This window comes from Cavia porcellus, unplaced genomic scaffold (assembly GCF_034190915.1).
Source record: "Cavia porcellus strain 051 isolate PalLab524CR breed Dunkin Hartley unplaced genomic scaffold, mCavPor4.1 scaffold_22, whole genome shotgun sequence".
Taxonomy (NCBI): domain Eukaryota; kingdom Metazoa; phylum Chordata; class Mammalia; order Rodentia; family Caviidae; genus Cavia; species Cavia porcellus.
The window spans coordinates 33523890-33551621 of NW_026947505.1; the positions used below are offsets into that span (position 1 = coordinate 33523890).

Genomic DNA, 27732 nt, shown 5'->3' on the forward strand with positions numbered 1-27732 from the left:
GCCACTAAAAGATTTGTATTTGCTGAGTGAGGGTGGATAGTGAAATGCGCGCTTTAAAAGGGCTCAAACAATGCCACATACAGAAATCTGCATCAGTTAACTTTTTGTTCTTCATTAAGCGTGTAAGCCAGAAGAGAGCAAGACTGAAGGAGATGGAGAGGATGCAGACACAGTCGAGGGAGGAGGAGGGAAAGGGTAGAGGAAGCATTTTCCAAGCCTCCAAGCAAGCAGCGGTGAAAGCAGGATGTTTCTCGGGTACTAAGACTTGTGGATGCCTTTGCTGACCAGGTCAGTTTCTGTCCCTCAGAAACATCTGCACATTCCACAGGATTTATGTCCTCCTCTGCGAGTCAGCTGTGTGCCCTCTTTAGAGTTCAGTGTTTAAGACGGTGAAGGCTGGTCTACACCATGATGCCCCTCCAAAATTCTGTGCTAATACACCCCTGTACAAATTCCAGAAACTCTGTGTGCCCTAGTACACTTCAAGTCAACATCCAGACTCTTCATTATGTGTTTACAAACCTGAAGGGTTGCGTTTTATATATATCAACATTAAAAATAAAACAGCCGCATCATATATACTGTATATACATGTATTCCACAAAATACCCACACATACCAGTGATATATCTGTTGCTATGAACAAAAATGTATTTTATATAAACTTAAAATCAACTAAAACTAGCATATAGGCCTTTACAGGGATGTTTGTGTATTATCATACACACACACACAAACACTTTGTCATAGTGAAACTATGAAGTTGAACAGTAAAGTTCAGGAGGCTTCCCTCATGTACGCTCTTTTCTAAATGTGAATTAAGACTTTTAACGGTAAATTCACACAGTCATATGTTTTTGCCCTTCCTCATGCAAACTTCTCAGATGGCTTGCCTCACAGGGCACTGAAGAGGGCATTTTTGACTTAAAACTTTTTATTCTCTTTCCCAGAAAAAGCTCCCAAATTTATATATTATGCAAGCTTTGCAAAACTTGGCTGTGAACAATGAATGTGAGACAGAGAATACAAGTTATCTCAGGCAGACAGAGGCCAAGAGAGGGCCAGGAGAAGGTAATGTAGGCATGTTTACCTGATTCGCAGTGCATTGTTGGGAAGCCCTTGTCAAAGGTGAGTGGATTATGAGGAAAAGAAAGAAATAACCCGCTTTTCTCCACTCATGTTTCTCTGAAATTCACACATCCTTCCAGATCATATTTTCATCCTACTTTTCCCTCCACAGGTTTGTATACTAACAGAATATATTTTTGTGCTTGTAAATATTACATTATCACTTTAGGTCTATGTACATATATTGTATGCATCAAAATTTATTTTAATGTTTTTCCTGTTGATCAAAATGTTCTGAAGTGTTTAAAATACATATTATGATTTATTATCAAGATTGACATTGATTCACAATTCATCAAAGCAATAAATACTTAAAAATCAGAAATAAAATCTGACAGAACTGCACTATTGAATAAGGCTGTGTTGCTCACATAATGCATGTTTGTGTAAGTAAATTTTACATATTTTGATTTTATTTGTATTTTTCACTTTGGTAAATAGGAAGTTTGAGAAACCTCACTCACACCAATTGATGGACATGAAAGTTTCATTTCATCATTCACTGCCTAACGTCTAAAGCCCATCGTGATCTGCTGGTGACCGCCTATAGAGAGAACTTGATTAGATTCTCTTTTATTGTGATGGAAAGCAAAGAGAGGAAATCACCTGACTTGCAAAGAGGTTAGCTACAGCCACCCGCAGTTGCCTCTCCAGACACCAGTCTTGCAAAGTCTTCCTGTAGCAACAAGCAGAGTCAGAGTGAGACTAAACCCTGTTAAAAAGTGGGAGTGGGTGTGGGAGGGAGCTGGGGAAAGAGAGGCCAGCAGGCCGAGTTCTCAGGGAGATCCATTTTAGAAAGAATAATTTGGCAGCTGACAATTGTGAGTTCAGTTCCTCCCAGACAATTCCCCTGGAAAGTCTTTGTCCACCTGGCGCCTCTAGGTTCACAATGCTCTACTCTGATCAGAAAGCGGACCTGTCATTTGGTGCAGTTTCGTACATTTATTCTTTCACTGTCCTTTGCATGGTAAAAACCAGAAAAATATGGATGTTCTATAAAAATATCTCAACAAAATGTCACCCGATGGAAAGGACTTGAACATTTACCTTTTCTTACAGTGTACTAATAAATAAGATGGGCGGATGGGGAGATGTTTGTGGATATAGTACAATTTTCCAGTAGTCCCATTCATCTCATTTACACTGAAAAAAATTAGACTTCTCATATACACGTCATCCTATTCCTGACATGAAAAAAATCACTACCTTCAAATTCATATTGAAAATATCATGAAATTAAAAGATGAAAAAAGGGAGAAGGGGATTTAAAAAGAAATAAAATACGTTGTTTACATGTACCAACTACCCACAATGAATGTACTTGTTATGTACTAATTAAAAGGAGAGAAAAAAGATGAACATTAAGTACAAAGTTATAACCCACTTTATAACTAACGGATCCTGTTTCCTACAACTTTTTAAAAGAATCTTCAATTTTGTCAGCTCATGAACCAAGGAGTGCCCAAAACATGGCAAGATTTATGAAAATTGGCTGAATTGAAAAAAAAAGCAATGAAAAGACTGTTTTGTAAAAAATGAAAAATACATTTAATAAAGATGGAGAAGACAAGTGAGTACAATGAATTCCATTCTCTCTAGGACAACTGGTACAAAACCGGATGTTCAATCTTTATGAAAAAGAAAGTCATCTAATGGAGCACATCTTTTAGCAATCCCTGAGGATGCTGTGGGCCCAGACAACAGTGAGCAGCCAGAAGCCCCCTCCCAGGAGACAGGCCTCAGCGGGCAGCAGACCCCAAGGGGCTTCCAGCAGGGGAGACAAGGGGCAGGGACAGGACCTGCTGGACTATCCACCACTTTCTGTCCTTCAGGCCCTTAACACCATTCAGCTCAGGGCTCTCCTGCTCCCGCCAGGAACAGAGCTCGAGAAAGTAAGCAAAACAATCAAGTGGACCCAATACCATTGCTCTGCCTTTCTAATGTACTGAACCACTGAGAAGCTAAACTCCTGCCCTGTCCAGCTCAGCTCCCAAGGAAGACCACTGTTAAGCTGTGAGCTCCTATGCTCCTCATCTCCACGGAGGCCAACGTCTGGCACAGTCTTATGCAGAGTATGCCTTCATTTTTCTGGGGAAAAATTATGTAGAAGACGTGGTTGGATCCTTGTAACACTTAGAGCTGCTAAATATCTGCCCCGTTAAAGTTAGGAAACGAGAAGTTACTTGTTCCCCATGAGTTAGGATGTGTCTTAGGCTAGACCACGGTAACAGGACCGGTTTCTTCCCTTTTGCTTTGGTATTCAGCAACTTCACATAAATTTAATGTATAGCTGCGAAAATGTGCTCACCTCAGGCGGATGTTATAACTGCTTTGATACACATAAATCATCCAGATAAATGCTAGACTTGCACAAGTTTAGACAGGCTTATGGAGCACACAGCACCCATTTGAGCTCTTTTCCACTGTGTCTTCTCTAAAATAACAGAAGCCTTTAGCCAGATGTGGTGGCACACACCTGTAATCCCAGCATTCTGTGAAGCTGAGGCAGGAAGATTACAAGTTCAAGACCATCATGGGTGATTTAGCAAGCAAAACTCTGGCTCCAAATAAAAAAATTTAAAACGATCAAGGATGTTGCTCTGTGCAAAGGCCCTGGGTTCACTCCCCAGTACCACAGAGGGAAGAAAGACAGATGCTTTTAAATTCACATAGTGCAGTGATTATTTCAAGGACTATCCACCTACCTCTAACATCAACATAATTCAATTTCCATAACTGACCTAAACTCACTATTCCCAAATAAGCTTTATCAAAACTGGAGATTTGGAAAGTTGTTTCTGGTTTCAAACGTGAAAAACAAAACAACTGCAGAATTTTGCTTTAGACCTTATCAGCACAACAGTGATTGGTCCTAAGTTTCTTCATTAAGATTAAAGCTACTCCTAAGTTCTCATTAAACAAGTTACAAAACTACTGAGAACTTTTTGATAAAATTCACTTCCAAAAAAGCCAACCACTCTTGCCTGAGATGAGCTGGCAGAGTGAGACCCCCCCCAGCCAACTCACAGGTGAGCTGCTCAGCCCTTCACACCTGGGCATGCAGGTGCCTCACCTGCAAAGGCGGCTTAACACACGCCACTAGAGAGTGGAGGAGCTCAGGGGGTAACGTGCGAGCTTTCCACACACTGGGAGGCACCGTTCAAATCTGAAGAGGAAGGCTCCTCCAGGTCCACTTTTTCTTTCCAGTTTCCAGAGCTCTGTGAATAACAAATCTGCTATCACTCTGTGGTCTAAACATGTGCAGTGGTTTCCCCACCACGTTCCAGTTAGCAAAACCCCGCGTTCCTTCCCAGTCTCCCCTTTGATCTTAGGAGCCTCTTTTCCTGCTTCATCCCACATTTCCCTGCCAGCCACGCTCTACTGCTCGGTGGACCCCAAAGTGCCAAAACTCTGGCCACTGACTCACATGTGCTGTCCATCCCCCTGGAAAGCACTTCTCCCCACCGTCTACCTGGAAAACTCCATTTGAGGCTTCAACACGTGCTCCAAGAGTCTCTTGGTGTATTTATTGCTTCCTCCTCTGTTCTCCACAGCATGTAGAAAAATCTCTACTGCCAACTTTTTCACTTTCGAAAAAATATCCTTACACTTAAAATTTAAATCTTAAATGATCACAGGGTAAATGTTTTAGAACTTTTAATCATCAAACTATTCTTTAAAGTGAAGCAGCCAGCGGTCTTATGAGATACAAAGTATCTTTTTTACTCTTTGGGAGAGGAAGAAGGGGAAGCCGGGAGCTACACACTGGTTCCTACATTCCTAGACTCCCGTCTGCCACCTGCTCTGGTCAGATCTCTGTGTGGATGATTAAATTGAAGATGTCTATTAGCAGATATTATAAATGCAAACTTTCACAGCATTCCAGGCAGGAGAGTGCCAGACAGCATTCTCTTTATAATCTGATGGCAATTGTTCTTGAACAGAAAGCATCCTTCTAGCATTTCAGTGAAGACTCAGAGAGGTTAAGTGAATTACCCAAGGTCACACAGCTGCATGGGTGCCAATGCCAGGACACAAACAGAGTTCTTCTGATTTGAAGCCCAGTGCTGTGTGAACATTACACTGCCTCCTGTAATATTAAACAGCCTGTTACAAGCAAATTCACAGAAGAGGATATGATTTGTTGAAAACAAAATGTAGCTCTACTAGTCTACCATGTTAGCCTTTAAATGTCCATATTTCTGAATTATGATCCCTGGAATTTTATGAATATTCAAAGGAATAACCACACTCAAAAACAATCATTTAGTCATTTATAAAAAGTGTTAAAATGAGTGTTGTCCCTGTTCCAAGATGCCCCATAGAGCTGCCATCAATCTCACCCAGGGGTGCAGGTGCAAGGTTCTGTGAAGATGCCAGGGACCCAGTCTTCACGAAAGACCCAGCAGGAATCCAAAAGAATGTGACCTATAAATCTGCCCAGGCCTGCACTCAAGCTGCTGGGGCAGATCAGGGATGGAAAGTAGTCATGTCTACCTAGATCCTGCCACTATGGGATCCACTGGTGTAGGCACGGGAACTCTTCTCAGAAACAAGGCAGCTTGGAAATCTGCACTGGGGGAGGCACAGCTGGGAGGCAGCAGAAGAGACCCAGGAATAGGTGAGGACCCAGAAAAGAGACAGATGGCAGCAAATGCACCTCCAGTCCCGACATCCACAATCAGACAGCAAACAGGATTTCAAAATTCCCTAATCAGAGTCAAATCAATATATCTTAATGTGTGAAAAATGGATTTACCATTAAAGAATGATATCATTTAAGGATGACGACTTTGTCCTCAGAAAAACTTGAAAAATCAAGTGCATTTACTTTTATACTAAATGAATGGCAAAAGGATTTAAAAATAAATGCAAAGAATGTGTATTTGACATTAGAATGTAAGCGCTTTCTGAAGACAACAGCAAAACGAAAGTAATAATGGCAAAAAATGCAATCTATGCCCAGGAAAAATAAGAGAAATCTACTTTAAAACTAAAGGGCAAGTGAAAAAACACAAAATTATATATGCACATACATTGAAGTTCTGACTCCTTCATCTCTAAAGAACTCTGTAACTGACCAGAGAAAGAGGAATACATCTATAGGTGGAAAAATAGGAAGGTGTTTTAACTCTAATTCCCAAAAGAAGATATCCTACAAACATAGATAAACTGCTTTCACCAATATTCAGCATAAGAAAATCAAAATATAAACTGAAGCATAAGAATATCATTTTCTACCAATCAAGTAGGTAAGGAATTTCTCAAAGATTAGTGTTTATAAGGTTATGGGAAAAACATGTTATAAACTGCTAATGAAAGATACATGTTTGAATTTATAAGACAACTTGTATTATAATCAATTTTGAAACAGGTACACACTTTACCATAGCAATTCCAAATCTGAGAATTTATCCAAAGAGAAACAGGTCTGCAAAAATGTAATGATGTTCACCACATCATTAGCTTTACCTATAACCATGAAAAACATGGGAAGCAAGCTAAATATCAAAAGGCCTGGTTAAAGGAATTTAATACACTCACAGGATGTATTATCACCATGAAAAAAAATGTTGTAGAAAAATATATGTCTCAAATATTTTCTCTCCATGCTCCGACAAAATGCATAACCCCAAGTTAAACAGAAAAAGGTTGATCTAGCACATGGTTTGTAGGAGTTTCAGTACGTAATCAGCTGGCTACAAGGCAGGGTGACTTCACAGAGGAGAAGGTTCATGGTGCCCACAAGGTAACAAAAGCATCCAGAGGAAGGCAAGTTTCTCCTTTCCTTACATTGTATGCAGCCTACCGGGATAGAATGCTATCAATCCAATCAGTGGATTGATTTAGTAGTCATCTACCCTTAATCCCAGCATTGAATCAAGAATCAATCACATATTCTAGATTCAGCCACTCATGAAAAAGCCCTAAGACTTCATGAGGTTTTGGGGGGGCACCTAGACACAAACCCTAACAATATGTAAAGATAAAGAGTGATATTCGTGACACTGAGAATGGGAAAATTTGTAACAAAACCAAAGTAGGTGTGAGGAAATGATTGAACTTGCTTCTTATTTTCTTCTTTGCCTTTCTCTCCACTTCTCAATTTTCTACAGTAAGCTCTAGCTATAAAGAAAACGTTACTTGGAATATCTGGATGTTAGGGATTAATTCTGATGTAATTTGCCTCAGCATCAAAACTTAAAATGGCACAAGAATCTCTAGTAACTATCTGAAGAAACCCTGTATCTAAAACCAGTTGCTTTGCATCCTATTTTACCAATGAACTTGACATTAGGTCAAAAAACCTCTAAATTCACAAACCTCAAACAGCCTGCATTTCAGTACTATAGATGAATGGAAACACACACTTGAATCCAACCAAAATCATTCAAGTGTGTAATTTTCACTTCAAAAAAAATTTAAATGTTCTTAAATCCAAACAACCACACTGGTGAATGAAAATTCAATTGAAAAGTTGTTTGTAAAATATCTAACATAAATAGCACAGATCTCTAGTAAGATAATTTGAACCCTTCCCCATTTATTTGTTTACAAGTTTTAACTGCTTCCCACAATTGTTAACCTGTTAGTTCTTACTAATGTGAGTGTGGTCCTTGGACTGGCAACACCTGGGACTTTGCTGGAAAGAACAGAATCTCAGACCCTATCCCAAAATGCTTCAACAGGATTTGCACTGTAACAAATGCCTAAGTGATATGAACACAAATTGAAGTTTAAGAAATACTGGTACAGAGAAACTGCAAGATAATATGTTACAAATTACATAGATTAAACTAAAGCACCTCATACAGTACCGCGTCAGAATTTACTGAACATACACAACTGTCCAACACTTTACCTACTATAGTGGTTCTCTACCTTGCTTGCATGTTAGAATTACATGGGGGAGCTTATGACAGGTACAGACTCCCTGGCTTGCCATGACCAAAGGGAGGAAAATCAGTCTTTTCCAAAGTTCTGCAGGTTATTTGATCATATGTCAGGCTTGCGAACCCCTGACTTGCTAATATAACCAGAAAGAGATCAGTCTAACCACACCCAGGCACAACCAATCCCTCCTCTCCCCGTATCACTATGCCGGTTCCTCATTCATCAGGTGTTTTCCTAAATTCTCTGTTGCCCTAAGTACAGTGCAGAGCCACATGGGTAAGAACAGCATTATTAGTCTGTACCTCCAGCACCCAGCACATCACTGGTGCCTGACAAGCATTTATTGATGGAATGAAAGTATATATATATGGAGGAGATGACAGATGAAAGAGAGGAAGACTGCCAAGCCCAGTGGGAAGGAGGACAGGCATATGAAAGCAATAGGAAAACACATGTCTCTGATCCTTTAAGTCTCACTGATGTGAGACTTCAATGAAGCATAAGCCTCCGAGCAAGAATTATTCTGAAATTAACAAAAGAGTTACCTCTCATTCCAACAATGCGACCAAGAAAAAAATCTGGTAAGGAAGGGATACATTTTGGCACCTGAATATATTATGACATAAAACAAATGAGGCACAAAGACAGAAGCTTGCATAGCAACCAAAGCATGATTTGGAGGTTCTCCTTACCAAGCTAAGGGCCTCCACGAACTGCAGATATTTCCAGACACAGACACATAGAAACTGCACATTTCTCCCCCAGCCATGAGGAGCCAAAAAGCAGGATGTAAGGACATCTGTGTAAAGTAATCTACCAAATGCACTTGGAAAGTTCACCACTGTGCTATAAACTTGTGAGACTCAAAATATTACCTATGCATGGTAGCTTCAGATAGCTCTGGCCCAGGTGACAAGGGCAAACAGAGGTCAAGGTTATGGCTACTAACAATATTGCTTCCCCTTTCCTGCTTTCTGGGAACCTCTTCGTTTCACAGCATGACTAGAAGAACATAACCACAAACATTTCAGGCTCCATAAGGCTTTGGATCTCTGCTCAGCAGGCAAACAAGAACAGTGTCCAGAGTCAAAAAAAAAAAAGCATCCCATCATCTGCTAACACGAAGTAGAGACACTGTGCCATTTGGGTTTCATGTTTGCATAGCTGCCTGGCATCCCTTTTCTCCCCTAACCTCCACACCCTATGCAGCTTTTAGTTGAGAGAGCTGCTTCTCTGGGATGCTTAGGAAAGCCCACCACACATTTCCAAGAGTAAGCAAAGTTAACCCCACAATGCTTAAATTGGTTTCACACCCAGAGATTATGTCAACATTCTTCTCCTTCAGGCAGGTCTTCTGTACAGGAATCCTTCACTTGACCAGGGAAGAGGCAGCCACACCACAAGCTTAGGCCAGTCTGCAAAGGCTGCAGGACAAGCCAGCCAGGCGCAGCTCACCAGAGACCGCCCTCCGTACTCCACGCTGCCTTGTCCTCCCCACCACTCGTCACTTTCTGATTTCTTCCCCACTGTGGTAAAAATAAGTTCCTCCTGAAGTGTCTAAATCTGTGTGTGATTTTACACATATTTTCTGGCACATCATCGGATGAATTCTGACACGAAAGCAGAATGAAATCGCAAGAGATCCACAATTGCATTTCTGTGAAACTCCAACCAGATGACTCACTTCTATTGTTTTCTCAGTTAGTGAAAAAATACTTCCAAGCAAGATTCTGCATTCAAAGCATAGCATCAGTTCCTGCCATCCCATGCTTCTTACACTCAGCCAAGTTCACAAGCAAAAGGTCACGGAGAAGAATGTGGGGTGCTCCTTGTTATCTACGTCTGGCCAGCTGGCCACGCTTCTAAGTGTGCAGTGGTCATCTCAGAACAGGACAATGGTGACTCCAAGAACTCAGCCACACTTGATTTAAAAGCGTACTCCAGCCAGCTAAGCCAGACCCTGTTCACCACCAAGCAGAACACCAATGGACATGGAACGGTCGTCCTTAAAAATGGACTAGAAAAGGGTTGGTGGGGATCATCATTAGCTCACAAACCAAAGCACCTGGAATCATCTTCCATTCTACAGACCAGGGAAAGGTCACACAAAGAGGAAAGTGGCTAGGATGCTCTTAAGAGGAAATTAAAACCATTTCATCTTTTTATCTGCTCACTGGCCAGGTATGAATTGCCTGTTCATAAGCTTTGCCATTTATCTCATGTTATTGTCTCTTATCAATTAATTTTAATATCTTCATATGAGTCCTATTTCCTAGGGAAACATTTTTCCCCAATCTGGGTTTTTGCTTTGCTTTTATGAGATATTATTGTTCAGAAGGTTCTGCTTTAATGATATTTTTTCTTTGATCTTTCTGTGTTGCAAATAACTTCAGAAGAGAAACTACTGCAAGTTTCTAGCTAAAAATTATCTAGCTAAGCCAGGTATGGTGGCGCATGCCTGTAATCCTAGCACGCAGGAGACTGAGGCAGGTGAATTGTTTCAAGTTTGAGACCACCCTGGGCTACAAAGTGAGCACAAGGCCAGTTTAAATTGTACAGAGAGACCCTATCTCAAAAAGACTTAAAAAAATGATCTAGCACAGTGTAATTGTGCATAACTGTAACTGCAGCACTCTGGGAGGCTGAGGCAGGAGGATCTCAAATTGAAACTCAGCCTCGGTAATTTAGTGACTTAGCAAGATCCTGTTCAAAACAAAACAAATAAAATAAGCTACGAATGTAGCTCAGTGTGAAAAGGCTCTGGGTTCAATCACCAGTACAAAAAAAAAAAGGTGTGTGGATTGGAGGCAGTCACCCCCTATCTTCAATTATATAAAAGGCCAATGTCCAGTAGACTATTCTATGTAGCTCCCAGATGGTGGAGAAATAGACGAAAGCCACATGGAGGAACTTGGCGCATTGTACAAACTCTCCTGGCCCTACAGCCATCACAACAGAACAGGATGGCTGGCAGCTAGGTAGAGAGGATGAGAATCCTCTTTGAACAACACAGTTTCCTTAGTCTAACCTGTTTTTCTACCCTTCCTATGACGTGGTGAGACTCTTTAACTCTTGATGTATCTTACTGTGCTCCTTTTCTCTGCTTCCTAGGAATATTCTGCTTCCCCAAATTTCTGGAACAAGATTCTATCCTGTTGTTATCTAACTAGGCTTGGGCAAACCGGTAGAGTTGGGGAAAGTGCTGGTAATTTTAATCGAAACAATCTTTTAAAATGATTGAGACTTAGAGGACAATGGCCTAAAATTACTTGCTTGTATTCCACTTACCACAGTCACTTGACTCCTGCAGTCTTAAATAAGCATTTGAATCCAAGGAAAATAAATAGCCTTCTATTTTTCTTTTTCAGTTGCTACCATTAAATGACTTTTTTTTTTGTCTCTTTCAACACGATTTTAAAAATATAAATGACCTCAGAAAGCATCTACTTCTTGACTCTAAAGAGAAACAAGGTGCTTTTCCCTGGGGTTGTATACAACATCCAGAAGATTTTCCTAAAAAAATTCCAAAATCATGCCCTTTCTCCTTTCCTGGCCGCTGGAACATATTTCCACGTTGAGAAGCCCTTAAGTAAACACTGCTTTGATGAAAGTCCTGGTGAGAATCATGGGTCTAATTAAAATCCTTGTTCTAGAGATAAAGGAACTAAAGTTTAGGAAGACTTTGTGATTTAAGGACATTGACCACTGAACAGCTACATTTGGTCATTTCCCAACTCAGGCCCAGCACCTCTCCCATTTACCTGCATGGCTTTGCCACAGTGTTTGGCTTTTCCAATGGGAAAGCCACCATTTCCAGTATGTGGCAATTAGGAAGATCTGCACTAGAGTTGCAAAGTCATGGCTTTCGAGGCTCCGCTACAAATTTTAACTTGTTATCAAATAGTGTAAATCAGCATGTGCTTTCAACGGCTCAACGATTTAGGTGATGAGCTATATCAGATGATAACTCTGGCCTGTCCCAAAATCCATGAGATGATGACAGGTCAGGTCAAGGCAAAGTAGAGATGCTGAAAACTGGAAGCAGAAACAAGTCCACCCGCCACTTGTTACAGACACCTTCTGCTTCTGGGGTATGTGCTATCACTGACTAGTGACATAAGGGAAGTGGAGACAAGGAAAGAAAGTAGCTGTGCTGCTGCCACAAATAGGAAAAGTTCTAGGCTCATTTGAGTGTTGGCTTGGAATCATGATTGTTTTTCAACCGGCTTAACATAAGGCTCACCAGCCCAACCCTCAAGCATTCAGCCATCCCAGGGAGTCAGCCCCAGCATCTTTACACTATGCTGCTCTTTTTACTTCACAAACATAGAGAAATAAATAACGTGGATAAATTCAAAACAGAAGGCAGGCTGTGTAAAGAATACATTCTTCAAAGATTGTTTCTAGGCAATAGGAAGGTTCACAAGCATGTAATTAACAGGGGAACTGCCCGGAACTCATCAGGGGCTAGAGTCCTTAACAATTAAGGGTGACAAGATAAACCACAAAAATATTAGTTATGTAATTTCACATTTCTGAGTTAGATTGGCTCCTTCATTTGGAAGTTAAGACATAAGTGAATTTGCATACTTTTAGTAGTATGGATGATGGTGTGAGTACGCGTGCATATGTTTATATGTGCTAAATGAACAGAGAGTCAGAGGGAAGGAAAGAATAAACTGAAATAATTGACATTTGTTGAATTCAAATGCTAAGCGTTGGAGTAGAGGAAATAGCTCATAAAACAGCAATTAATCCCACTGTATCAAAATACCAGGGGTTCAGAGAAGTTAAGAAAATTGATCATGATCTCCCAACTAAGAAGTGTTAGCACAGTGATTCAGATCTCTGCTCCAAAACCTCTATTATTTCTAGGTCTGATAGTTCTGACACACAGAAGGCCTCCTGTGAGTATCTGTTATACAGCTGAACATAAGGGTTTATGTGTCTCAAAATAGTTTCGTTGTCTATTCATTAAGATCAGGGAAGTTGTACTTACTAAACTAAAATCAAATCAGTAGTGCTCCAGAAATACAGTACAGTTAAATGTAATTGATAATTTAAATCACCTGTTATGGCTGCAGATATAGCTGTGTAGTACATAAAGAGTTCAGGCTTACTGTGGAGGCCCTAGGGTCAGTCCTCAGCAATACAAAATGAAAAAAAAATGACAAAAAGCTAATACTGTCTCAATCAATGAACCGAAAGTCAAGAAATTTATGATTTAATGTAATTTCAATATTCTCCACCAAACAGGGATAACAGTATTGGTACACTGAGTCCTACTTTTACAATCGTTTCATTTTGTGGTTCTAGGCTAAAATCTATTTAATCTACTCACCATTTCAAAAATCATATTGTACATGTTCTCTCCACCCCTTGAAGACCTCAAGTCACACTTGAAATGTGCAGATTAACTTAACACAAATTGCTACCTAAGCAAGAAAGACACTGACCTAGGCTCAGAGATAAACCACTATTCTCAAATTCCCTAAATGACTGGCCCACAATTCATTAAAATGACAAGAAACAAGAAGCTTACATTCTAATTGTATGTAGCCAAATTTCTAGATTGGCCTCAGATATTTTCATTGATAGGGAGTTCTAAAAAGGTGACTCCAAGTTCTGAAAGGTGAGAGGTAGCCGATTATTTCTGAGCACCAAAAGGTATTTTTAAATAGCTCTATGTCATAAGCGGTTTTATTAAATTGCTTGGTGTTCTGGCTTCAAATAGCAAGGAAGAAAGAGGCTGAAGACATCAACTGAGCTAGTCTTTCCTGGCATCCCTTCCCAATTTCTCTTATTAATATAGAGACTAAATAGCTCTGCCCAAGTTGGACCCTCTTTACTGGGATCCTAAGAAAAGTATAATCTGAATAGCAATATACTGAATTAACAGCTCCTTCCTGAAACCCTGTGCAGACTGCCAACAGCAGGTCTGAAAGAAAAAGTGGGAGGTCCTGAAATAAGCCACATCCCTTCAAGGAGCTTGCCTACAAATGACCAGAATGCAAGGTGAAATACCAAAACATCACAAGAGATGGTGGAGTAACACTGCAGGAGTTTCTATAATGTATTTTTCATTTCCAAAGCAGACAAGCATTAGCAGAAACAAAGGTAAGCAGTGAGATAAGAAAAATGAACTGATAAATGAACCAGTGGCTATCTTTAGGAAATTACAGACAACTAACATAAAACCTGTGACAGGACAATAAATATTAACAGCTTCAACACTGAAGCTATATCTTGTTCCCTGGTAATTTTAATTTAAGTGCTCCAAATTGTTTAAACTGAAGGTCTATTATATATTTAAAATACATTTTATATTTAAAATATAAATTTTAAAGCTTCTTATTTTGATAATATATGTTTTGAAACCTTCTAAAAATTCTAACACTTGCAGAAATTAATATCTTCCTAAATATATAGCAAATGTGGCAACTACATGTTTGTGGCTCATACATTTCGGCCCAATGCGAATACAAAATGAACTAACTGCATATGAATTTCATTTTTACAAGAATACTCAAGATTTCCATGGTAGCTTGATGGTACATGTATAAAAATTTTACTTTATTGAGCTCATCAGCTCTATTCTAGTGAACAAATGCAAAAACAAAATACCCAATTCATTGTACTATATAATCTGCTACTCAAAATTGGCCACATTTACATTCCTCATGCAAGTTAATCTCTGCAACATCTCTGAAGTAGGTTAGTGCTAGCTATTCATGAATTATCATATATTAAAGCTAAATGTAGAAAATCAGAGTTTATTGTTCAAAGTACTCCACTACAATAACATAAAAAACTTTAGGGAGGTCCTGGTTTTCAGTCAATCATTACGAATTCATTTAGGTATTTCCTATATGCCCATATATTATACTAAGCACTTTAAAAATGGGTAAAGTATAAAACCAATTTCTTGTTCCTTGACAAGCTATATATCTATGATAAAGAGAACAATACATAACAGTACTGTATTTAAGTCAATATTACCCTTGTCAATCCCACAATTAATAGCAAAATAATATGTCTGATAAGAATTTGGTATCCAGAATATACAAAAAAAAATTTTACCCAATGACAACAACAGAAAATCGCACAACTCAATTCAAAAGTGAACAAAAGATTTGACTAGATATTTTCCCAAAGAAGATATGCAAATGACCAAGTAACATGTAGAAAACATTTAACATTACCAACCACTGGGAAAATGCAAAACATAACAAAAATGATATATTACTTCACATCCATTAGAATGGTAAATAAATGCTGGTAAGAATGCTGTGAAAGAAGATTCCCATCCAGCACGAGGAGAGAGGGGAGAACCACTGTGGAAATACATACTGTAATATGAACGAACCCTGAAAACGATCGGCCCACTGAAAGAAACCAGTCAAAAAGGCTACACAACATATGATTCAATTTCTGTGAAAAGTGCAGAATAAGCAAATCAATAGAGTCAGAAAGTAGATCGGCGGTTGTTTCGGTCAGGGCTGACAGGGCACAGTGAGATAGATGCAGGGCACAGAGCTTTTCCTACTGGTGACAAAAATGCTCTTAAATTGACTATGGTAACGGTTGCACATATCAAGAAACACAACAAAAGCTATGAAACTATTAAAACTTTAAATGAATGAACGATATGGTACATAAATCCTATCTTCATACTGCCAAATTCTGGAAAGCATTTCTTTTGGAGCTGCCTTGCAGAATAATTGTTACGTCCTTTTGACTTTTACAAATAAGAAAATTTAATGAAATGTTAGTGATTCCATCCCTATCTGTGATAAACAGAAGTGTCTAGATGTGTATTTTCATAATACAAATAAACACAGAGAGACAAAATGTGTTAGTGGCCACTCTTTCCCTTCACCACCAGCCAAAGGGGTGGGGGCAGGCAAGCAATAATTCCTATAATTCTAGCAGCTTCCATCCATCAAATAAGATGCTTTTTCTGTGCATCACTGATACACACTAGTACAGCTGCAAGGCAAGCTACTGTTCCCCCAGATTCCCTCTGGGGAAGCAAAAGATACTGTTTCTCTTGGGACTCAAAATGCTTGACCACTTTATTTCTAATTTCTTCAAAACAAACCAACTACTGTCTGAAACCTGGATTCATGACAGGAAATTTGAAGGAAGACGGTACCCAGATAACCCATATTTATATGTATAGTTAAACAATTCAGAGTGAGACTATGCTACATTTAAACTAGTTTACAAGGCTTTTCACCATTCATGCTATGTTTACAGAACAGAGTGCCATAGTTAAATGCCATTCTGTCTTCCTTGTAACACAGTGCCACTGTGCATCCCCAACCAACCCAACAAGATAAATTTGCAGCTATGGAAAAAATGTCATTTTTCCTATGTCAACAATTTATACTGATAGCATCATATTTTATGCATTACTTTCCTACATTATAGTGTGTAGCACCGTATGAGATATGCAGAAGGAAAGTTAAATCTGCCTTTAAGGTTTAGAGAAACTGTTTTGTAAAAGATCTGGACCCCTATTTTCACATTTTCCTTTAAATTTATTTAAACTTGCAGAATATCAAATTCAATAAAATAACATATTTCTTTTATTTTTTGACTCCAAATTTCCAGGATAATATAATACAATATAATATAAATATTGGCAATTCCAAGAATGAAAGCACTGTATACCCATTTAAAATGCTATAAATCAAAAACGGAAAGGCAAGCATATCCAGTGAAGATCAATCCGGTGAATTTAGTTCACATAAGGACTAAATCACATATCTAAGTCTTGAGGCTAAATCATTAGAATCTGCCAGTTGTGCTAGATCAGTAGTGAGCCATCTGGCTTATTCTGTTCAGATCAATCTAATAAGTGTTATTCCAAGTTTTTGATATTTCCACAGCTCATATGTAATAAGACTACTGGCAGTGAGCCTGCGTCAAAACCTATTTTCTAGGGAGATATATTATTTGATTTTTGTTTATTTTCCATAGTAAATCAAAATTTGAATGCTTCTTCAAAAAAAGAGAATTTTGCTGTACTGGGAAGATGATGGTCTCCAATGTTTAAGTGTAGCTTTTCCTGTATGTATTACACTGACTGTTTTCTCCCTCCACCAGTTTTGGGGGTGAAACATCAAAACAACAACTCTCCCTCCCTCAGCCCCCTCCCCAATTCCCTTCCTCTTTTCCAATTTGTGGCAAAAGGAAGATGTTTAGAACATACTCTGCCCATCCCCAGTGTGTGCCCTGGTTGCTGTGGGAAAAGAAAGCACCACTACCACCACCACCACCGTGTCCTGTCTCTTCCTTTGCCACACGCTGCTGTGTGGCTGCCCCACTTCACCCTTTCTCATGCCTCTCCTAACCTCACAAAGTTTAAGGCCAGCTGAGGCTGCAGCTGCTGGCTGCTCCTTCCCTTGAACAATGCTTAAGCAGAAAAGCAGATGCAAGTTTAAAAGTTGAAATTTAAAAAATAAAACCATGGGCACAATATTTAAACTAACACTGAAACCTTTATATGTTATAATTCTCCTGTTATATAACATTCCACTGAGCATGTGCGCGCGCACACACACACACACACACACACACACACACACACACACACACACCTTCTCTCAAATAGAGGGGAAGCCTCCTGACAGCAATACGCCAGAACAAGGATTCTCCAACAGAACTGCAACAGGATCACCTGGAGGACTTGGTATAGGTCCCACTGCTGGGCCGCAAGCCCAAACAGTCTGGGAAGGTCTGCAGATCTGGGAAGAGACCTTAGATTTGCATTTGCAGCAAATTCCCAGGTGATGCAATGCTCTAACAGACTTGAAGAACTACTCGTCAGGCACAGAAAACTGCCAAAGAGAAAGCTCGGAAAAAGTACAGTTCCAGTGAACATCACCTCCGCTGCTGCACGGCTCAAGCAAAAGTTTAGTTCTCTGTTAGCTCTAATACAGGGAAGCAGCATGGTAGGTATTAATACAGGAAAGCAATTTTTGAACACAGCAGCTGATTGAGTGATTTCACTTCATGCTGGCCCTGCAAGACAGTTAGAGAGAAAGTATGAAGAAATGGAAAGTGAAATTATGGAAGTAAATATGGCTATCTTTTAGCCAATTAGCTCTTTAGATTCTCATTCGCATCTTGGCTGCATTTCCACTTTCTGTCTTAAACTGCCCACAGCATTTTGCAATTGGCACTGAAATCAGAAAGATTTTGGTTTAGATCCTGCTTTATTTGCTGAGTGTCTACCTGTGTTACTAAGCTTTCTATCACTGTGACAAATACCTGAGATGAAGTAACTTACAAAGAGAGGCTGATTTTGGTTCACGGAGGTTTCAGGGCATGACTGATGGCACTGAAAATCCACTGATCCTACACAGTAAGTGCTAGCTTTTATCATAAATGTTCGTGTTGCTTGGCTTTCCCATGGGACTATTCAATATAATAAACAGCATATTACCTATTTAATAGTCACTGGAACAATAATTCTAGATAAAGAAATACTGTAGAGTAGCTACTACGTGTTAAATATATAACCCTATCCAAATATATTGAAATGCCTTGTAAAGAAAAAGTTTGATATGAGTATTATTTTCATTTGGAAAATTCTGACTTTATATGAATTTACATTTAAGAAAAATATTTGTTTCCATAGTTAACTATGATATCTTAACTAAAGATATAAAGAGGATGTGTTTACTAACCACAAATTTTGTTTGTATAGACACTAAAATGGTAGAATATAGAAAAAAAGAAAGGAAACAATTCTGCAGATACTATGACCTTGCATCATTCAGGGCATATTTTAAACCACCCTAAGAAACAAATGCCCACTTTTCCCAAAAATCATTATTTTATTTATGTGACAAAAGAACAAATTTGGCCAAAGATATTTTATTTTGAGTGTGCACTGACATTATTTTTAACCAACTGTGTCACTCAGAAACTTAATGATCAGTTAGTAATGAACAGGAGCAGAGTTGCTTTTTTGGTTGGTCTTTGTAGACCTCAGGTAAATATTACCAATTCACTCTTTTATCAAATAGCCACCCAAGTGTATCAGGCCCCACTTTTCAAGATGTACAGTGAAAAAGAAAATGTGACATGCATTGAAGTGTCTTGGTTTTACTCTATATGGTACCTGTCTGTGTTCCTTCCTTCCCTTAGGTTTCTCCTTCCCTCCAAATGTTATTATAACCTCAGAATTTTAGCTGCCTGGTGGAGGTTTTAGAGCTATCTAGTTCGTTTCCCAATTTTGCCATGAAAAACAAATGCCACAAAGTTTGAGTATCTTGCCCAAAGCCAGCTTGACAGGATACAGATGTCTCCCACCCCATCTCACATACATTTCCCTTGATCACTGGCCTTTATTTTTGTTCAAGCAGAGCACCTGCAAAAAATTATTTACCAAGATGGGCATATCCACGTCATCCCACCACTCAGGAGGCTGAAGCAGGAGGATATCTGTGAGTTATGGGCCAGGGTGGACTACATAGAGAGATACTGTCTCAAAAGAAAAAAAAATTATCAGGTTTTATGGATAAAGACCCCTGAGTTTCAACATTTGTATCCCAGTGCTAATTAAATGATTTGTTAATGATGACAAGTTATATTTGGGGTTGTAGCAGGCCTGAAAGCTGAGAACGCTGGAGTTCAAAATACGGAAATCAGGAAAGAAGAAGGAGATTTGTCTCCCTTACCCCAAATATTTGGTTCTATAAAACCAAATATTAAAGATTATACTTTGGTTATGGGCAATATTTTCCTTTAATTTTCCCTAAAATATCTTACAGAACCATAGTGTCCAAAGCTTTTTATTAAAATGTAAGTAAAAATAAAGTTTAAAATCTGAGCTCTTCTACGTGGAAAAATGATACATTATTTTATCTGTGTCTCTATTTCCAAAAGGTCGAACATATCTGTCACTTTGCTGATGTGGTTGGTTTGTTTGTTCTTCTCAAAAGGGCTGCTTCCTAAACTTGTAGCTTCTATGATGAAAGGACATTTCGGGTAAATATGACAAATCTGCAGCCACCCTGGGTCATTTGGACCATCCTGTTTGCAGCACTCTGGTGTAGCTTTTCTGTACCTGCTCTCCTCTGCAGAGGTTGGAATTTTGCCATTATGCTCAGGTTTATCACCTCACAAGTTCTAAGAAACTGGAGCTCTCCCAGCTTCTCTCCAAACCCCTGCACGACCTCTTCTGGCCGCAGACTGGTGAGAGATTTGCATCCTCCCTTAGCCAACAGTCTCTCTTTTTTTCAACCGTTACAACCTCTTGTTTATCTCTGCTACACATAGGCAGCCTTGCTCTCAACAAAACAATGGCAAACCAAGGGAAAAAGTTCGGAGCCTAGACGCACACAGCGCCGAGGATCACCAGATCACAAGAGGCAACTCTGCTGCTCAGGATGACTGGAATTCTCAGGGAGCCCCAGACCCCTGGGCGCAGCCTGCTCTCCAGTCACCGTCGCTGCGGCCGGCAGTGTAGGCAGGCGCTATCAAGGCACAAACCAGCCCGGGACAGCAGGTAGATTTCCCTTGGTCGGGGATTTACGAGTCAGAATTTGTAGAACTGATCCGGAGGAAGATGCGCTAAACCCTTCTGCACGCTCAGAGCGCGGGACCGGACCGGACGGTAGTTACTAGCAATGGCATGGAGAGGACTGTCCCTTCCCTCTGCTTTCCCCGCACCTCCAGGCCAGAACGTTCACCCACACGCACTCACAAACACACGCGCATCAAAATGGGGTGGCAGAGCAGGGGCAGGTATGCGACGCACCGCCCCGAGGTACCTGCCTGGCCCGGTAAACCCGCGACACCCGGATCGCGAACAGCCAAAGGCGCTGAAGAAGGCGCTGCCCAAATGTCCCGCCACACCGATAGACGTCGCGACATCACACCTGGGGCGGGCGCCTCGGGGCGGCGGCGGCAGCACCCAAAGTGTGCGGTGCACCCCCTCTTTCCTTGGGCACAACTTTGCACAGCCCGCGCCGCGCTCACGCTTGCTGCCGGTCCTTACCCAAATACTGTCGCAGGTCCAGGAGGAAGCGAGGGGGTCCCCCGCTGAGCTGGTAGAAGAGGGAGCCCAAGCAGAAGACCAGCAAGGTGGCCATGCAGAAACCGTAGTCCCGGAGGGAGAAGCGCAGGAGGGGCAGCAGGGAGACCCGGCGCCTCCAACCGCCCAGGCCCGCCGGGGCGACCCCGGCCGGGGCCGCATGGGGCCAGGAATCCGCGCCGCCGCCGGGATGCTGCTGCTGCTTCTTCTTCATCGCCTGCTCCGCCGCCTCGCACAGCCGGCCGAGGCCAGGAAGAGGTCACCCTCCGCCGCGAGGGGAGCGCGGCCGGCCGGCTGCACATGGGGAGAGAGGGCCGCGCCGAGGGCAGCCCGTGGGGGCGGGGAGGCCCGGGCTGCGCTCAGGAGACTTCGCCCGGCATGGTCCCCGCCGCTCCGCGCCCGCCAGCGCCCCCGCGCCCCGCCACGCCCCGCGCTCGTCCCAGCGCCAGCGCGCACCCACGGCTTTGTGCGCGTCCCTCTCGCCGCGCAGTGTCCCGGCTCCGGCTCCTCTGGAAAAAAAACGGCAGAGAGGAACAGGAGGCGGACACAGTCCCCTCGCTCCACCTCCTGGACAGGGGTTTTCCTCCTCCTTCTCCTCGTCCTCCTCCCCTTTCTTCCTCCGGCGCTCCGCAGCCCTCTCCGCGCTGCGCCCTCCCTCGGCCCGCGCCTGTCCCCGAGACTGGAGTCTCGCTCGGGTGTCATGTTACCGCCTGGGGGGGGGGGGCGATTATCCGCAGCAAGGAAGAAAGTTTCTGGGGTGTTTTTTTTTCCTTCTTCTTCTTCCTTCCCCGTTTCTCTACCCTGTGGCCTCGGTTTCTGCGCCACCAGCGACCTCTTGGGGCCCTGCCTTCCTCTCGTCCACAGCCGCCGACTGAGTTCGCTCAAAACAGTATTTGTGTTCTCATTTCAGAAACTTGGTTACCCTGTGTAGCCCAAGCGAGCTGTTTACAAAAGGCTGATAGAGGGTGCTAAGGATAGTAGGTTCAAGACCTCGCTGAAAGTGGGGGAGATGTAGGAGTGAACGTGCTTCGCAGGGCCCGGCTCTGCGCCCCCACGCTCTGGGAGAAAGCAGGGGACATGGTCTCCTTCCCGGTCCTTAGCTGCGTGGAGCGAGTGGGGAGGCGGTGGGTGGAGTACGCGGCCAGCTCTGAGTTATTTCTGTAGCAGATAGGAAGGTGAAAGAGTCCTGTCCGCGTGCATACCTACTTCATCGCTGCCTCTCTTCTCTCCTGGGCAAATTTCTTAAACTGCGACCGCAGATACACATCCATGGATGGATCCGGTTCTCCCCAAAGGGCTGCTTTCATCAGCCACTATGTAAGTAACAAAAGCTATGTCACCTGAGGCTTCTGCGACTTGCCCAGGGTCACAGAGCTGGCAGAAGTCAGATTGAGGTGTGCAGTTTGAAGCCCTGGCCCACTACCATAACCACTGCAAGGTGCTGTCTCCTAGCCAGGGCCCCCCTCAGCGTTTACATGGCGACTGGGAGATGCTTTCCAACGCTGAGAAACTGCAACCTCAGTCTCTGTTTTCTCTGGCTGCCAACTTGGTCTGCATTTTCCAGTAACAAACAACCTGGTTAAAGAAACAGGAACCAAAAACCTCTAATTCCAAGTCCAAGTTCTAAAAACGTGCCTACCAAGTTAGGTATCTATGGAAGGTTGGAGAATAAGATCCTGAGATCAAGAATTTACAAGTAAAGAGCAGTCTGGCTTAACTATAACCCACTCAAATGAGATCTGCATTTCTTGATTTGGAACATGGGTGAAGAAGACATATAGGTCATTGGCTAGATGTGGACATCAACAGGGTGAGTGGCGCTGCACACGCCCACACTCAGAAGTGTGGTCTTGGGGCTAGGGATTTAGCTCAGCAGCATAAGCGCCTGCCTTGCAAGCGGGCAGTCGTGAGTTCAATCCCTGATACCGATAAAAACGAAAAAGACAAAAAAAAAAAAAAAAAAAAAAAAGAAAGAAAGAAAGAAAGAAATGTGGTCTTGAAAGCTGCTGAGGTTGTTTACCTGCTCGCCTTTCTAAGGGATAGAAAGGCCTCTTTGGGGCCCCTGTCACAGAACATCATGAATAGCATTAATGATTCCACGTATATTTCCTGAATCAGAGATTTATCTGGATTAATGCACACATTTTAGAAATTTGAGCTGCCCTGAGAGAATTCAGCCGATCAGTCATTGCCCATTAACGCGAATTACTTTAATTAGTGCAGTGAGGAGACCAGAACAGACCCCCAATTAATACTTTCTGAGTTTATGAAGAGGGACAAGGCTCTGGGAGGCACCAATTTTCATCGTATTTTAGAGACCACCTTTGACACTCTGTTTCTGAGACCAGGCCCTGTTATCTGAATGCTCACACGGTGAAGGAAAAAAAGTACAGATACGCGAGACCTTCTGTGCTCAGGGACACTCCCAAGACACTCATCTCAGCACTCAGCATACTTCGGGAAACGCCCCATTCTTTCTCCTAAGGAGAGAAATTTGAGGAATGGGCTGGGGGGAGCTGGAACAGGAAAAAAGGAAACAAACATCTGATAATATAAATAAATATGGAATAAAAGTTTAAAACACTGTAACAAATGCAAGGGCCAGCTCCGAAGAAGCAAGCTGTGACCCAGAGAATTTTAACGGGGGGGGGGGGGTGTCAATTTTTAAAAGATTGTGTTATTAGATTAGTTGCCTAGAAAAACCGCACAGACGGAAAAAGAGAAGATATCAAGATACAAAGAAATTTCACGTAAGGGGAAAAAATGCTTTGAATTTTCACCCAGCCCAAACAGATGCCTGGGCAAAATTTTGTTTCTTAAAGCTCCATAAATGTCCTTTTTATTTTTCAATTTAAAATATATATACTAATAAGTGGAACTAGATAATAAATTTTGGAGTTATAGGAATTTGTGAACAACTTTCATCATTTGCCTTATCATTTAATATGTTTTATGTAATATGACCTCCGTCCCGTAACTTAGATGTCCCAGTTCCTTCTCTTTCCAGTGACTTTTCCCCTTTCTCACCCAAGCCACTGTCTCCTGTCCTCAGGGACTCTTTGACCTGGCCTCACTGAGGACAAACCACATGTCCTCCAAAGTCTCCTTTGCAACCATCAAATCCTTTGACCATTTTCGTCTTGTACTCTCCCCCTTAGCTTTTCTAAGACTCTAGCAACTTTTCACTCTTTTCAAGTATCTTCAATTCTTTCATCTTTCTAATGTGTTGGCTTCCTTCCTTATCGAGTTTTGACTCCAGATACATCATTCTGATCTCTTCTCCTATTCATCCCTTCATTTCTATCTTACACCCTTGAGTATCTGCCTGGTGAAATTTAGTCTCTGTTAAACCCAACTCCGGAACCAGCCTGGATCATAGAAAAACACATAGCACTGCCAGTTGGCTTCCCTTTAAAGGTTACATTTATCCTTGCCTGGAAATCCCGCTCTCTAAAGTGACTATTTCACAGCTTTTCTCTTTCCTCTCCACCCTTGACGTTTATCCCTGCAGTCTCCACTGCTGACCTTGCCTCATAGATATTGAGGAACACAAGCTGAAGGAGCCCTCTCTCCGTCAGCCTGTGCTCAGGCTTTCTGCCTCGTTTTCCAGATTCAGTGCATCCTTGCTTCAGTCAAAGATAACTCAGTTACCACTCAGCCCTTCTCAGTTAGGCACCGGACCTTGTTTCTATCCAGTGCCAGCCTCATGCCCAGCCACCCTAGCTTTCGGCATCTCCGTCAACAATGGCACTGTCAAGCCACTTGGATCTCCAACTTGACAGTCTTTCTTCATTTTCTTTTGCCTTCATTTCTGTGTCTAAACTACCTGCAAATTCTATAGGCCTTACCTTTAAAAACAACAGAATCTGATCACTTTTGACACCATCTTCTCTCACCTGGGTTGTTGCTGTCAGTTGCATTTAGATTTGCCTATTATAGCTAAAAAAAAAACTGGAAATGTCAATGGCTTAAGCCACTGAATGTTTGTTTCTCTGTCATGTGAACAGAGTCCACAGACAGGCAATCCAGATTTGCCATGGTATTGCCAATGCTATCATCAGAGACCTGCCTGAGTTTTCTGTTCCACTATCGTCAGCAAGTGGCTTCCATTCTACAAGTGGTTTTATGATCCATCAAGTTTATGTTCCTCATGGGCGTAGAGAGAACTTAAAGATCCTCTCTAAACACAGTATGTTCTCTGTAAGCTGTGTTATGAAAAGTACTAAAAATCTGTCTTATATTTTTACTGGCCAGAATTATATCTAGTTAAAATGGGGAAAGGAAGGTAGGAAATACAGATTTTAGCTGCCATTAAAAAAAAGTTCAAGAGTGAGAGAAGAAAAAAAGGAAGAGGAAGAGGAGACAGAAGAAAAAGAAGAGGGGAAGGGGAGAAAGAGGAAGAAAAAAGAAAATCAGGATTCTATTACTGGAAGGAAAAGAAAGAAGCCAAGGTATCCACGAGTCTCTGTTTTTTCTCCTAATTCATCTCCTTAGTTACAGCCTCCCCAGCCCTCACTCTTAGAATTAGGATGGAACACAGAGGTGTTCTACCATGGAGCTACAGCCCCAGTCATTTTTTGAAATATTTGTTTTATTAGTACATATTTTTGGTATGTACATATTGCTTACATTCACTGTGTAGAATAACGCAGTGTAGTATTGTGGTTTAGATCTAAAATCTGCCCTGCCCCAAGTCTCCTGTGTTCAGAGATGGAGCCTGGTTGGGAGGGGTGGCTCATGGTGGGGAAGGGGAGTATGACCTTGAAGAGTGACCTTCAAGCCTGACTCTTCCCCTCTGATCCTCTCTCTGCTTCCTGGGTACCACAGAGTGAACAGCTGACCTCTGCCAAGTCCCGCCACCATGCCCTTTCTGTCGTGGACCTAGTCAGTCATAGACTGAATCTTCTGAAAACTTAGAGCTAAAAGAAACCTCATCTCCTTGAATTTGGAGGCATTGAGTATTTTGTCCTAGAGACAGGAAAGTGAGTCATACAAGTAGTATATAATTAAATACCACATTGTTTGTTACACACTATAAATACTGAAGTCATTCAAATCTTTAGAGTTGCTAACTTATTTATAAAAGAATATTTTTTCCTCAATTAAAAAAGTGTTTAAAACTTTTGCCTTTTAGGAATGGAGGTGATGTTTGTTTGCTTCTTTGTTTGTTTTGGGTTTTTTTGGTTTTGGTACCAGGGATCAAACTCACAACCTCGCACTTGCCAAACAGGTACTTATGGCACTGAATTAAACTCCCGCCCCTAGTGGTGACTTTTAAAGATTTTATTCTGTGTTGCTCTGCCTGAACTCAAATTTTGAGGTGAAACAATCCTCCTGCCTCAGCCTCCTGGGTACTGGAACCATAAATATGCATTCCCCAGTTAAAAACTATTTTGAATAAAGTAAATGATGAGATAGATAATTATTTTCAACCTGAATTGGAATGATTCTGAAGTCATGATAAATATCTGCTTGTGTGACTGGGTAAATGCATTGTATAGCTCCAGTGAAGCAAAATGTCAGACTTCAGGGTCAAGAGAAGTCTGGGAAAATGGTAACCCCAACAACCTCTACAGATAGGATTCTAGTAACTCACTGAAGAAATCTTTTTGCCAGATGAGGTTCATGTAATAGAGTATGAACTTCACGTAATGGGGTGTTACTGGTTTATTATGAAACATGCTTAGCTCTTTTCATGTATTTAGGTAAAATATTATGATTGCAGGGTATTCATTATCATAAGACTTCTGGGGCCCTTATGAGATGAGTGATTTGATTAACTAATCTACCTTGGCTAAAAGTCATGAAAATAAAGTATTAGATGGAGTTGAAAAGTATAATGTAGGACTGAGGATATAGCCAGCAGCACAAGGCTTACCTGGCAAGTGCGAGGTCATGAGTTTGATTCCTGATACTGAAAAATAAATAATAAATTAAAAATTAATCCAAATGGATGCTATTACCTTCAAATTATGGAAATTTATGTCACTCCCAGGCCCTTGCTTAAAACGTTCCTTATTCCTATAACTAATCATACTTATTGCAGAGTCCATTCATTCTCATGCAGGGGATTAGAGGTGGCTAGAATTCATGTAGCTTAGTATCTCCTTCTGGAAACAATCTCTTTCAGGACACACTTAGGTCTCTTTGGGTCACTCTTCAGCCAAATTCAAAGACCCAAGATGGTTCATGGCAAGAGAAGTTTAAGTGCCTGACAAAGACATGTAAGGGCGTTGTGGCTCACCAGCCGTCTTTTTCTGTCTCTTTCTGTCTGTCTCTCTCCATTTCTCTCTCTCATACACCATGCTACTGTCCTGTCCACAGCTGGTAGCAGCCTGATTTTGCTTTCTGGCTCTCACTACTATGCTATGGGTCTTTGTTTGGGGCTGTTTTCACAACAGTCTCTGCAGCAAAATCATCTCAGCCAGCACATAGTGATGGCTAGCTTTCCATAAGCCACCTTCATGCTCCCTGCCCTGCTCTTGCAGCCCCAGAACATTTCTGGATTTTGGTGTGTCTTTGTGCCCAAGTCCAGCTGGAGGGCTTTTTCTGGCCTTTTCTACTCAGACTCTTTCCTGAACCACTTCTAACCTCTGGCTGGTTGGCACTAGATTAATCCAGATTAATTCCAAAGGCCGTTTACTAATCTTCCCATCCTC

General features: G+C 41.5%; 1 protein-coding gene across 1 annotated transcript in view; it reads right to left on the reverse strand.

The window, feature by feature from the left end:
* The window catches only part of Ust (uronyl 2-sulfotransferase), a 265424-nt gene extending 243712 nt beyond the window's left edge, over positions 1 to 21712 (reverse strand). Inside the window, exon 1 of the mRNA XM_063233025.1 lies at positions 21038 to 21712. Within this exon, the coding sequence (XP_063089095.1) occupies positions 21038 to 21287 (250 nt within the window). The 5' untranslated portion in view covers positions 21288 to 21712. The remainder of the gene's footprint in view (positions 1 to 21037) is intronic.
* Between the last annotated feature and the right edge of the window lie 6020 nt (positions 21713 to 27732).